The sequence below is a fragment of the Trachemys scripta genome, chromosome 4 (assembly GCF_013100865.1).
Source record: "Trachemys scripta elegans isolate TJP31775 chromosome 4, CAS_Tse_1.0, whole genome shotgun sequence".
In the NCBI taxonomy this organism is placed as follows: Eukaryota; Metazoa; Chordata; order Testudines; family Emydidae; genus Trachemys; species Trachemys scripta.
The window spans coordinates 61,755,583-61,767,861 of NC_048301.1; the positions used below are offsets into that span (position 1 = coordinate 61,755,583).

At 42.7% G+C, this 12,279-nt stretch overlaps 1 protein-coding gene across 2 annotated transcripts; it reads left to right on the forward strand.

The window, feature by feature from the left end:
• Positions 1–314: 314 nt before the first annotated feature.
• JMJD7 (jumonji domain containing 7) lies at positions 315–12,263 on the forward strand. Of its 2 annotated transcripts, none has more exons than XM_034769143.1 (8): positions 315–424; positions 1,867–2,020; positions 2,775–3,028; positions 3,838–3,894; positions 4,957–5,052; positions 6,809–6,885; positions 10,313–10,472; positions 11,694–12,263. In XM_034769143.1, the coding sequence occupies exons 1-8, from the start codon at positions 340–342 to the stop codon at positions 11,780–11,782; spliced, it is 972 nt and encodes a 323-aa protein (XP_034625034.1). In that variant the 5' UTR covers positions 315–339; the 3' UTR covers positions 11,783–12,263. The 2 variants fall into 2 exon arrangements, with proteins under 2 accessions (XP_034625034.1, XP_034625035.1); XM_034769144.1 differs by lacking the exon at positions 315–424 and adding an exon at positions 646–761.
• Positions 12,264–12,279: the final 16 nt, after the last annotated feature.

Genomic DNA, 12,279 nt, shown 5'->3' on the forward strand with positions numbered 1-12,279 from the left:
CTCCTTTTGCAACCAGGGCAGAGGGCTCACCCCAGCTGGGGTAACTCTATCCCCTCTGCCCCCGCCTGGCAGCCCATCCCCAAACCCAGCACCTGCCCCTTGGCCCGGGTCCTTCACCTGCCTCCAGCTGTTTGACCCGCGCGTGCACTCTGTTGATCCTGCGCAGACCCTGCCCCCTTAAGCACGTGGAATCCCCAGTAAGAGCAGAGCGAGGGCAGCGGCTTCAGCAGATGTTACTGAGCATGCTCAGTAGCCGCCGAGTGGCACGTTGCGTCGCGGTGCGTGACTGCGTCACAGCTGACGTCAGTACGGCCGGCTGGCGGCTGCGGCTGCTCAGGGATGGCCGGTGCGGGTGGGGAAGGGGAGGCACCAGCGCTGCGGGCGGTGCGAAGGTGCCTGGTGGCGTTCCCGGCGGAGGCCCGGGGTGAGCGCGAGCGAGCTGGGCTCTGATCGGCTGCCACCGGCCGGAGGGGGGCTGGGAGCTCTCTGGTGGCTCGGCCTCGCCATCCCGGGGCCCCCTGCAAAGGGGGAGGAGCGTGCCCGTGCCCGTGCCTCGCCTCGCCGGGGATTGAGAGGGGCGGGCTGTGGAGCGCTAGTAGGGGAGGGGAGCGGCCCAGCGCGCGGGGGGGGTGTGTGTGTGTGTGTGTGTCCGTCACCCTCCCTTCGCCGCAGTGCCCAGTGAACACTTTGCAGAAAGACTCGGATTTGGTGACCGTTGCGGCCCTGTGATTCTATGGACACCCCCTGACCCGTTAGTGAAGGTGTGAGAGCCAATAATAAACCTCTCCGAGCCCCCCCGAAGTCTTGCAGCAAGATCAGGGAAGGCCAGACTTTACATTCCTGATGCTACCAAAAGTATAAACTTAGCAGAAAAGAAAGGGGGGGAAAACACCTTTGGGGCCTTTGTCATATGTCGTAGAGAAGCAAAGCAGTGCACAAATCTAACTGTTAAAAAATCTGTTGCAGGACCCTGCTAAAGATCCAATGGCACCATGTGGGGAACTTTGAAAAACATTGTTTAGAGATGGTTCTCCTATGTTCTGCTTTTGATTTAGTGTAATCTCTAAATTAAAAAAAACATAACTAAAGATTTATTTGACAGCAGAGCATGTATTATATATTTATTTGTGTAGACAGTAATGATATTTGGGCACCCAATTTGGAAAATGGCCTTAAAGGCAGGTCTCTACATTACATTTAGGCACCTAAATGAAAGTTGCCTGATTAGAGGTGCTGAATGTTTCAGAAGGTGAGGCTATCTCTAGGCACCTTTGTTGTATGAGCCCCACTATTGGTGCTGTAAAAGCAGCAAAGAGTCCTGTGGCATCTTATAGACTAACAGACGTATAGGAGCATGAGCTTTCGTGGGTGAATACCCACTTCTTCGGATGCATACATACGTCTGTTAGTCTATAAGGTGCCACAGGACTCTTTGCTGCTTTTAAAGATCCAGACTAACATGGCTACCCCTTTTGATACCATTGGTGCTGTTTCCTTCTTTCAGCTTCACATGGTCTTTTATCTATATGAAGTATTGTCACATGGGAGATGAATCACAGCAACTGATTGACCACAACTTGTTTCAACCTGTTGTGTGGCTTTGCATATGAGGAGTCTGACAGTGGAGACCACCTCATCAATATGTAGGGTTTTGACACCTGGAGACTACAGGTTCCAGCATACAGCGTGACCAGTTCTAAGCTGGAGCACTGCATGTAGGGATGTATAGTCTCCATGGTCCTGTCTACACTGGGGAAACTTTCTAACGTGTTTTAAAACTGATTAGAACAGTGTAGAGATGGTTTAAAGTGGTCTGAACTGCTTTCAAGACTTCCGTAAGATTGATTTTTTTCTTTGTCTGGGCAGAGTTGGGACTGATGGAATCAGTGCCATACCTAGATAGCCTTCTGTCTCCGCTGGAATTTTATCGGGAATGGGTGTGTCCAAACAAGCCATGTATAATTCGGAATGCCTTTGATCACTGGCCAGCTCTGAAGAAGTGGACGTTAACTTATCTCAGGTAGGAATCCGCTTTGAAGCTAGGCAGTAGCTCAGCTGAACATTACAAACCATCAGAAGAGAGCTTCTTGTTGTTTTGGTTTTTTTAAATTATTGATAAGACTGGCTCAAATGAACCTGGGATCCTGTGTGAAGACTTCTATTGGGCATCCCAGCTGCAGCGCCCAAAATTCAGAAGTTACTTTCTTCCCCCAACTACTGTACTGTACTTAGTTCCATTAAAGGCTATGGGAGATTTGGTTTTGTGTGCCAGAACTTGTGGGGGAGCGGAGGGGGGCAGAGAGAGAGGAAAATAGTGTTTGGAGGCTTGTTAAACAGGAGGAACATGCAGAGTGCCCCAGTCAGGGCTGCAATAGATAGTGATGTCTTGGTTCCCCAGCAGACTCAGATTTTCACTACAGCGCTCATTCAGCACAAAGCAGGCCATGCTGCACACCTTGTGACTGTGGCGCATGAGCAGAAACATGCTGGCATTTCATCCTATTCTGATTGGGGTGGTTTTTCTGTGGCTGTAGGTTTGGCAGCATTGCTTGGTGGCATTAATTATGATTAATCCCTGGTGGCATTAATTATGATTATTTAAAAAAAAAACCAACTGGGTGTGGACATGAAATAATTCAGTGATTGAAACTTTTATGTCAAAGAGAGAGGATTTCTCGGTGCATCCACACAGCAAAATGTGATTTTAAACATCTATCTAAAGTATATGTTTGTAGATTCCTTGATTGGCTCTGAACCTCAGATATATTTTGCAGGAAGGTAGCAGGCTCCAAGATGGTGAGTGTGGCAGTGACACCAAATGGTTATGCCGATGCTGTTTATCAGGACCGGTTTGTCATGCCAGAGGAGCGGCACATGCTTTTCAGCAACTTCCTGGACATTGTGGAGAAGAAAGTGATCTCTCCAAGTGTGTTCTATGTGCAGAAACAGTGTTCAAACCTGACTGAGGAGTTCCCTGAACTTTTAGGTGATGTGGAGCCTGAAGTACCGTGGATGAGTGAGGCACTCGGTAAACACCCCCTGCAATCAGTGAATACTTGTATAGCACTTTAAACTTCTGTGATGTTTATATGTTTATTTGTCAACTCAGGAAGGAGGGAGCTAGTAAAATAGCCTAACCTTGCCCTTTGGATTGGAGGACTCCAAAACAGCTTGCTTGCCTACTGGGTTCATAGAGTGTGAAACTGTGCCATTGTATTAATATACCTCATTTTCATCCACAAGTGGCAAAAATGTTGGTGGCTTCCTGGGGACCTGTCTACACTACTGCTCATGACGTTGCTACCACCTGTGGAGCTAAACTGATAGCAAAAGGGGAATTTTTTTAAAGCCTATTATAGACCGTACTCTAGAGTGCTGCTTTAATATTACCTTTCTGCCCCTTGTTGTGCAGTTGAAGGTGCTTGCTTATGGTAGTAAAGGATTATTCGTTACAGCTGACTTTACTTCTAGAGCATAATTCATTCCTTTTAATGTGGTTCTCCTGACCCCTTTGGGGTTTTGGTACATGAAATGCTAGTTTGTGATTTGAGCTATATATTGGGGACACAGGTCTCCAGAAATTGTGAACTGAAGGTCATAAGCACAGCCTTGGGGATGAATAATGCTCCATCAGTTAGTACAATGGGTCACTGCGACAGCCTTCAGTCTAGAAGGAACTCATAATTATTAGCTATTAGCAATCAAGGCTGACATATTTACTGAGGTGCGTGGAGAATATAAACAAACTGAGTTGGCAGAAAAATCTTCATCTGCGGCTCTTTAAACATAATATTGAAATTTTCTGTTGAAAATTACTTCCTCTTCCTCCCCTTGCAGGAAAGAAGCCCGATGCTGTGAATTTCTGGCTTGGAGAGTCTGCTGCTGTGACATCCTGTGCGTAGCATATGATGCTGTCAGGTCTTGTATGTGCCCTCAGCTCAGATTTTGACATACTTGTTTTGAGGGGCAAGGGGGTGGGTCTCTTTGTGGACTCCTAATGGATAGGTCTTCATATGTAATGATCTTTCTTCCTACCCACCTTGTCCCAGCACTTGGCTGATGTATCTGTATGTGCATCTGGCTTATTGTTTCAGGTGGAATACTGAAGATTTCTGCCCGATAAATCTTGGACCTTGGTTTAAAGTAAAGCAAAAAAATTTCAGTCTCGTGCTTAATAGTTCAGACTAATTGCTATAAGTGTCAGGATTCTCCCTTCCCTAGTAAAATTAATTTGCACAATTAATAACATTAGGGGTGTTTTCCTCTTCTTCTGAAGTTTATTAGTAACTCCCATACAGTACATTGGATATTGGACTTGGTAGATCACTGGTCCGAGGTGGTATGGCGCCTCCTGTTTTTCTCTGTTTTTGTCCTAGCCATCTCTTTTTTCTGTGAGATTTTGAGTTTAGAGCGGAGCAGAAATGGATGGTTTAGTGGTGTCGTCATCGAGTTTGAAATACATTTACTCTCTGGAATCAGTTTCAGTTCCCGGAATGGTTGACTCAACCCTTTATTCTTCTGAGGTAGATTGAGAACCTTGCAATTTGCTCTGTATGGGGGTATTTTGGATGAGACTTTAAAAACTGAGGTAATGTCTGCTCTCCTTGGACATTGAAGATCTCAGGACATGTTCATAAGAGGAGGCACTAGCCAAAATTCCTGCCTGCCCTCAAACTTGATCAATGTGTTTCTGTGCAGGTTGCTTGCCAGGTTCCACCCCAGAAGTGACTGTTTTTCTGTGGTGCTCTCTGTATGTTGCTGGTGAAGTGATTTGGAATCCTTTTGGATAAAAAGGGCTGCATACTTATGAAATATTATTTCATTATTACTTCTTTCTCCTCTGGCCCAAGAGGAAGAAGCAGCCTACCACTGCCAATAAGAGTTGTCACTTTCAGTTTGCTACAGTTTGTGATCCAGAGTTTGTGATGTGGTGCTTTTCTTCTTTCTCAATCCTAGTACATAAAGATCACTACGAGAACTTGTACTGTGTGATTTCTGGCGAGAAACATTTTCTGCTGCATCCACCAAGTGACCGCCCCTTCATCCCCTACGGTACATGCTTTAGAGTGTTTGTGTGTGTATATGTATAGAGAGAAGTGACTAAAATAATTAAAGGTAGAGACAGGAATAATGTTCTGATAATTTTTTCAGTGTTACATTTTGCAATGAGAATAGAGATATCTACTATTCTGCACAGTAAATATTTGGTAATAGATTTCTATTCCTGGGGCTGGATCCTCTGCTGGTATAAATTATTGACTTCAGTGTAGTTGCTCTGATTTATACCAGCTGAGAATCTAGCACCTGGCTCTATGCTCTTAAGTGTCGGACTGGCTGGAATTTCTCCAGCTTTAGAATGATTAAAATATCTCATCTGCAGTGACGCTTGCAGGATCCTCATGCCCTGTAGTTCTTGATTCCTCCTGCTGATTCTCTTTCTTTCTGGAAAAAAGCAGGGAAATTAAATACAAATGTGTACATTAATATTTCATTAAAGTTACAAATGTAAATGCTGAAATCTAACAAAGAACAAAATAAGGTTCTTATAGTAACATTAGCTTGACCACAATACCTATAGCTTTTATTTCCTATTTCTGTTACTTTTACAAGTGCACATTAAAATTAATATTTATGTTAAAGGTATACAAAAAATGCTATACAAGATGCACTATGTGAACCTGTTCACAAGAACCTTAATTTTTTTTAACTCCCTGACTTTTGAGCTTTTAGATTTATAACCCTAATGTAAGACTAAGATCAGTTCGTGTGTGTTATTTTTATATATTATCATTTTTCTAATATTGCTCTGGTATTATTTGAAACTTGCACTTTTATAAAACCTGTTGGAGCTAAGACTTTGCTGAAGTTTCTTAATCTGTGTTGCAAGGCAGATCATGATATCTAAAGATCAGCAAAAGAACCATTGGAGTGCAGAGTTAGAAAACCACATGTGTAGAAGCAATGAAAGAAGAGCAGCCCAGGTTTTCTAAAATGGCTGATAAGCCAAATAAGATAAAATTAGAAGTGAAAGGTTAGCCACAAGTCATTAAGAACTTAAATGAGAGCTCTCTTGGTAGAATGACCAAAGCAGAAAGGACAGATAATAGAGTGCTGGGTAAGATAGGGGAGAAATTGTGACTTGAAAATGGGATGGTAATTGGAACAAAGTAGGCTCAAGAGTAGGTAGCATGTGTGTGTTGAGGAAAAGGAAAAAATTAATTCATTTGAAGGAAGAGAGGACAGAGCCCAAGAAAAGGTAGGCATTGGTGAACGTTGTGATGGAGTGCAGAGCTGGTAATAGGGAGGACAGAAATTGGAGGACTTGTGGTCACAGAATGAACAAAGGGAAGAAGGAAGCAGAGGAAAGAAAACTGGAAATGGTGGTTGTTTGATGGTTTGTCTTAATATTTGCGTCCATCTGTGAAAGTGTCATGTACTATGTCACTAAGGCCTGGTCCACACTAACCCCCCACTTCGAACTAAGGTACGCAAATTCAGCTTCGTTAATAACGTAGCTGAATTCGAAGTACCTTAGTTCGAACTTACCGCGGGTCCAGACGCGGCAGGCAGGCTCCCCCGTCGATGCCGCGTACTCCTCTCGCCGAGCTGGAGTACCGGCGTGGACGGCGAGCACTTCTGGGATCAATCCGGGATCAATTTATCGCGTCTAGACAAGACGCGATAAATCGATCCCAGAAGATCGATTGCTTACTGCCGAACCCGGAGGTAAGTGTAGACCTATCCTAAGACTCTGTATTTATTATTAAGATTAATGCCATTTAACCCTTTCCGTGCTCTACACTTTCAGAACTCTACCTTCCTGCAACATATTGCATATCAGAAGATGGTTCGTTTCAGGTTGTGGATGAGAAGGCTGCAGACAAGGTACTTAGGACATCTTTGTATTAAAAGAACACCATCAACTTGACTAATTTTTTTTTAATTGACAAAAGTAGTTTCAGGTATTACACCATACCCTGTGACCCCTTGCAAGTTTTTGTGGTTATTATTTGAGTATGTCCTGTTTCTAAGATGACTCTTTAACTGCATACTGGGAACCATTGAAATCAGTAGCTGTTAAAGGAATAGCCTTTCAAAATAATGTCTTCTGTGCGCTGAACACAAACAGATCCATTACAAGTCTTTTTACATAATACCAGATAAAGGAATTTAGCTCATCGGGGGGAATTTCTCTGCTGTGCATACCTTGTGTTGGCTCTCTGCAGAGGGGTGAATTTCATCCTAGAAAAATATCTTCTGGTGCCATAAAACATAGTAGTTATCTTTATAAACAAAACATGTTTTCTTCATAGTAGTAATTATTATTTGGTCAGAATGATCGAAAGGAGGCACCATACAAAACATATACAAATACTAGGTCCCTATCCCAAAGAGAAGTGTGGCCCAGTGCTTAGGGTGTTAGCCTGGGATTGGGGGGGGCTTGGGTCAGTTTCCTGTTCTATCATAGACATTCTGTGTGGCCTTGGGCAAGTCACTCAGCCTCTTTGCATCTCAGTTCTTCAGCTGTAAAATGAGAATAGTAATACTTCAGTAATACACAGACATGTTGAGGGAAAATATGTTAAAGATTAGGAGGTGTTTAGATATCATGATAATGCAGGCTAATAAGTACAGAAAACTTACAATTCAATTTTAGACATGACGAAAAGGAAGATAAGAAGGGATAAAGATTGCAGTTATAAAATTATGCAGTTATTCTAAAATCATAAATTTTTAAGGCCAAAAGGCACTATTGTGATCATGTAGTCTGACCTCCTACACATCACAGGCCACAGAACTTCACCAACCCCATCCTGTAATAGAACCATAACCTCTGGCTGAGTTAGTAAAGTCGTCAAATGATGATTCAAAGACTTCAAATTACAGAGAATCCACTATTTACTCTTGTTTAAATCACCAAGTGACCTGTGATGTCCCAATCTGCAGAAGAAGGCGAAAACCCTCCAGGGTCTTTGCCAATCTGAGCTGGGGGGGAAATTCCTTCCCGACCCCAAATATGGCAGTCATTTGAGTATGTCAGCAAGACCCACCAACCAGTCCCCTGGGAAGAATTCTCTGTAGTAACTCAGAGCCCTCTCCATCTAGTGCCCCGTTTCCAGCCATTGGGGATTTTTCCTAATAGCAGTTGCAGATTGCCTACAATGGCATGTGGCCCATCTCATCATACCATCCCCTCCATACATTTATTAAGCTCAGTCTTGAAGCTAGTTAAGTTTATTTTTGTCTCTTACTGTTCCCTTTGTAAGGCTGTTCCAGAACTTCACTCCTCTGATGGTTAGAAACCTTCATTTAATTTCAAGCCTAAACTTGTTGATGACCAGTTTATATCATTTGTTCTTGTGTCAACACTGGCACTTAAATACCGGGGAGGCAGAGGAGTTATCCTTGTGATGTAGAGAGCAATCAATCTCCCCTCCGCCTTTATTTGGTTAGGCTAAACAAGCCAAGCTCCTTGAGTCTCCTCTCATAAGATAGGCTTTCCATGTCTCTGATCATCCTAGTAGCCCTTCTCTGTACCTGTTTCAGTTTGAAATCATCTTCCCTAAACATGGGAGACCCACATTGCACACACAATTCTAGATGAGGTCTCACCAGTGCCTTGTATAATAGCAGTAACGCTTCCTGTCTCTACTGGAAATACCTCGCTTGATGCATCCTATGATTGCATTAGCCTTTTTTCACAATTACATCGCACTGGTGGTTCACAATCATCCTGTGATCCACCAATACACCTAGTTCTTTCTCCTCTGTCATTTCCAACTGATACATCCCAAGCTTATAGCAAAAAATTTGTGATGGTAGGCTCTCAGCACATGATCTTTCATTTTGCATTATTAAATTTCATCCCATTTCTATTATTCCCATTTTGAAGGTCCTCCAGATTTTCTTGTATGATATTCTGGTCCTCCTCCATATTGGCAATACCTCCCAACTTTGTGTCATCTGCAAATTTTATTCGGGCACGCATACTTTTTGTGCCAAAGTCATTAATAAAAATGTTAAATAAGATTGGTCCGAAGACTGATCCCTGGGGAACTCCACTAGTAATCTCCCTCCAGCTGGACCAGTTCACCTTTCAGTATGGCCCATTGTTGTCTCCCCTTTAACCAATTCCTTATCCACCTTTCAGTTCTCCTATTAATCCCCATTTTCTAATACTTTAACTAATAATTTCCCATGTAGAACTGTATCAAATGTCTTACTGAAATCCACAAAGATTAGATCTGCATCTCCTTTGGCGAGAAAATCAGTTATTTTCTCAAAGAAAGAGATCAGGTTGGTCTGGCACGATCTACCTTTTGTAAAACCATGATGTATTTTATCCCAATTACTGTTTACCTCTGTGTCCTTTACTACTATCTTTCAAAATTTGTTCCAAGACCTTGCATTCAACTCAGGTCCAACTAAAAGGCCTGTAGGGGAAAAGACTGATCGGGGAAACTTTCTTAAAAATAAGTGATATATTACCTATTCTCCAGTCATAGGATACTAGGCCCGAGCTTACATATTCATTAAAAATACTTGTCATTGGGCCTACAATTTCATATGTCAGTTCCTTTAATATTCTTGAATGGAGGTTATCTGAGCCCCCTGATTTGGTCCCATTAAGCTGATTGAGTTTAACTTCCACCACAGATGTGGTAATTTCTACTTCCATATCCTTGTTTCCATTAGCTACTCTGGCACTACCCCTAAGCTCCTCGTTTCCCTTATACAATCTGAGGCACAGTATTCAATTAAGAGTTGGGCCATGCCTAGATTATCTTTAATCTCCACCCCATCCTCAGTGTTTAGTGGTCCCACTTCTTTCCTCGATTTTGGCATATGTGTATCACCCAAACAATTGTAGGTTACCCAAGCTCAACTTATCTTCTGCTTTTGTTGGCCTTCATACTTCCTACCAATAGGCTAACTATGTCTGTCTTCATTCAGCAATCCTTCAAGTATGCCATTTTCCCCCTGGCCATTTTCTATCCCAGGTCCATTCCCTGCCATGTAACCTCTGTCACAAACAATCAGATCCCTTTTCCTATGCCCAAAACAGTGTCCACAGAGTCTGCAGTTAGTACTTGGTAAATGTAAGGCTCCATCACCATGTCTTATAGAAAGGAGCATTCTTGTAATATGGTAAAGTGGATTTTACAGGATTTACAACTGTATATTTTCTAGTACATTTTATTTACAAGCTCAATAAATGAATGTTTTTGTTTATTAACTCCTTTTGCAGGGGGACCCTAACATTTTATATCTTGTTAAATGCCACATGTACAACATACTCTTCTCCTTGCAGGTGCCATGGATTCCGCTGGATCCTTTAAATCCAGATCTTGAACAATACCCAGAGTATGCCCAGGCAAGGCCTTTGCGGTGCACAGTGAAAGCTGGTGAGATGTTGTACCTCCCTTCCCTCTGGTTTCATCATGTTCAGCAGTCACATGGTTGTATAGCAGGTAAGAAGAGCTGTTAGGAAAAAACATATTTTCAGTCCATGATGGCATAATCCATTTTCTCCAGCAAAACATGGTTGGGTACAAGGGCACTTTCACATAGTCTTTTCTTCTTCATCCCTGGTAGAGTTAGCTATCTTGGCATGTGACTATAGTGTTACCTCCTTGCAAATACTGTTCTGACCATATCTTGTATAGAATTGCTAAAGAATGTAGTGAAATGGATGAAGAAGGTAGGAAAAATCCACTAGTCTTTGAGGCTGCAGAGAGAGCCACAACACAGTCACCCCTGTAGTAGTTTGTTTTGTTAGAGAGAGCTAAGCAGGTTATTTGATTGGTGGCTGCAAATTGACTGACTCCACACCATAGGCAAAGAAACTGCACAAGGAAGTTTGGGTTTTAAGTGTCTGTTATTATCAGACCAGTAAAAATGAGTCTTCAATGCATAAAAGAAAACCAAACAAATATACAAGTTACTTGTTGTCTCTGCCTTTAACAAAAATCCCTTCCTCTGCTCATAAGATATCATGTGTCTCTCCCTCCCGCCCCCCTCCCACCCCCCCCTTGGAGAGCTCCAGACTTGCAAACCTTTCTCCTCTTATACGCCTATACCATTACTGTCTGTATTGCAGGATGCAAGGAAGGGCTTTACTGTATTTGTTCTCCCATAGCCAGAGCAACTCCTTCCATGCAGAGAAAAAATATGTAACAGATGAGTGTTGAATAACATCAACCCAGTTATGAAAGCAAAGATACAACACTGCTTGCAGATATTGGAGGCATTTTAGTACTTGCCATAGCATGGTAAAAAGATCCATTAATTTTCATTTTAATTAAGAGGCAAAATTTAATTTTGGGGGGAGAGAGAGGTTCAAATCTAGAGTAGGTCATAAATTAAAATGAATTTGTATTCTTGGCCTAGATCACAGCACACATTTTCTGTTTCTAAATGTTTTGCAAGTCTGCTCAGGAAAGTCCCAGGACTGGCATTTTGGGGGTTAATATGAGTTAGGATTGAGGTGCATTGGGAGAGCTATGTAACAGATGCTGACTCACTGCCTGCCTGCATTATGCGTGGCTCTAGTCAGAGCTGGAATTCTTTTAAAGTTCATCCAGTTTTGAAAAATGAGTGCCTGCATTACCTTCTAAAGCAGCATATGAATATGGCCATAAGGCATTTCTAACACCAGACTATAACAATTTTCCTATCTCTTGTCTCCTCAGTGAATTATTGGTATGACATGGAATATGACCTGAAGTACAGCTACTATCAACTTCTAGATTCTCTCACAAAAGCTGTGACACTGGTGTAGCTGAGACTGGGGACTCAGTCATAAACCTTTCTGATGTGACTGAGTTATATGCGTCTGCCTGGAGTACAAATATGCTTGAGTCAGAACTACTAAACATTAAATTATCCTCAACAAATGTCTGTCAGAGGATATTTGTCTTGCTTGCCTTTGGAGATGGTATCATGCAGTCGTTCAGTGAAATTCCAGGCCAAATGGCTATCTTTTTTTGGCTTGACAGGAGAGAGCTTGTTGACAATATTTCAAAGCCTTCATGCTTAGCCTCAGATGCCTCAAGGAAGGCAGAATTTTAGTGGAGCCACTGCAGGTTTTGGAAACCTCAAAAATGTAAACCATGTGTGTTCCTTTCCATTTGCTAGACTCTTTAGAGCAGTGGTTTTCAAACTGTGGGTCGCAACCCAGTACTGGGTCACGGAATGTAAGTCAGTGGTCGCAGCGGCTCTGGTCAGCACCGCTGACCGGGCTGTTAAGACCCATTGGAGGTGCTGCCCGGCTAAGGC

Bases quoted from the DNA above. Each gene is read 5' to 3' on its own strand.
- JMJD7 (XM_034769143.1), top strand. From the start codon at position 340: ATGGCCGGTGCGGGTGGGGAAGGGGAGGCACCAGCGCTGCGGGCGGTG. The intron at 2,021-2,774 runs GTAGGAATCCGC...TATATTTTGCAG, and splicing joins TGGACGTTAACTTATCTCAG to GAAGGTAGCAGGCTCCAAGA. The intron at 5,053-6,808 runs GTACATGCTTTA...CTACACTTTCAG, and splicing joins CCGCCCCTTCATCCCCTACG to AACTCTACCTTCCTGCAACA.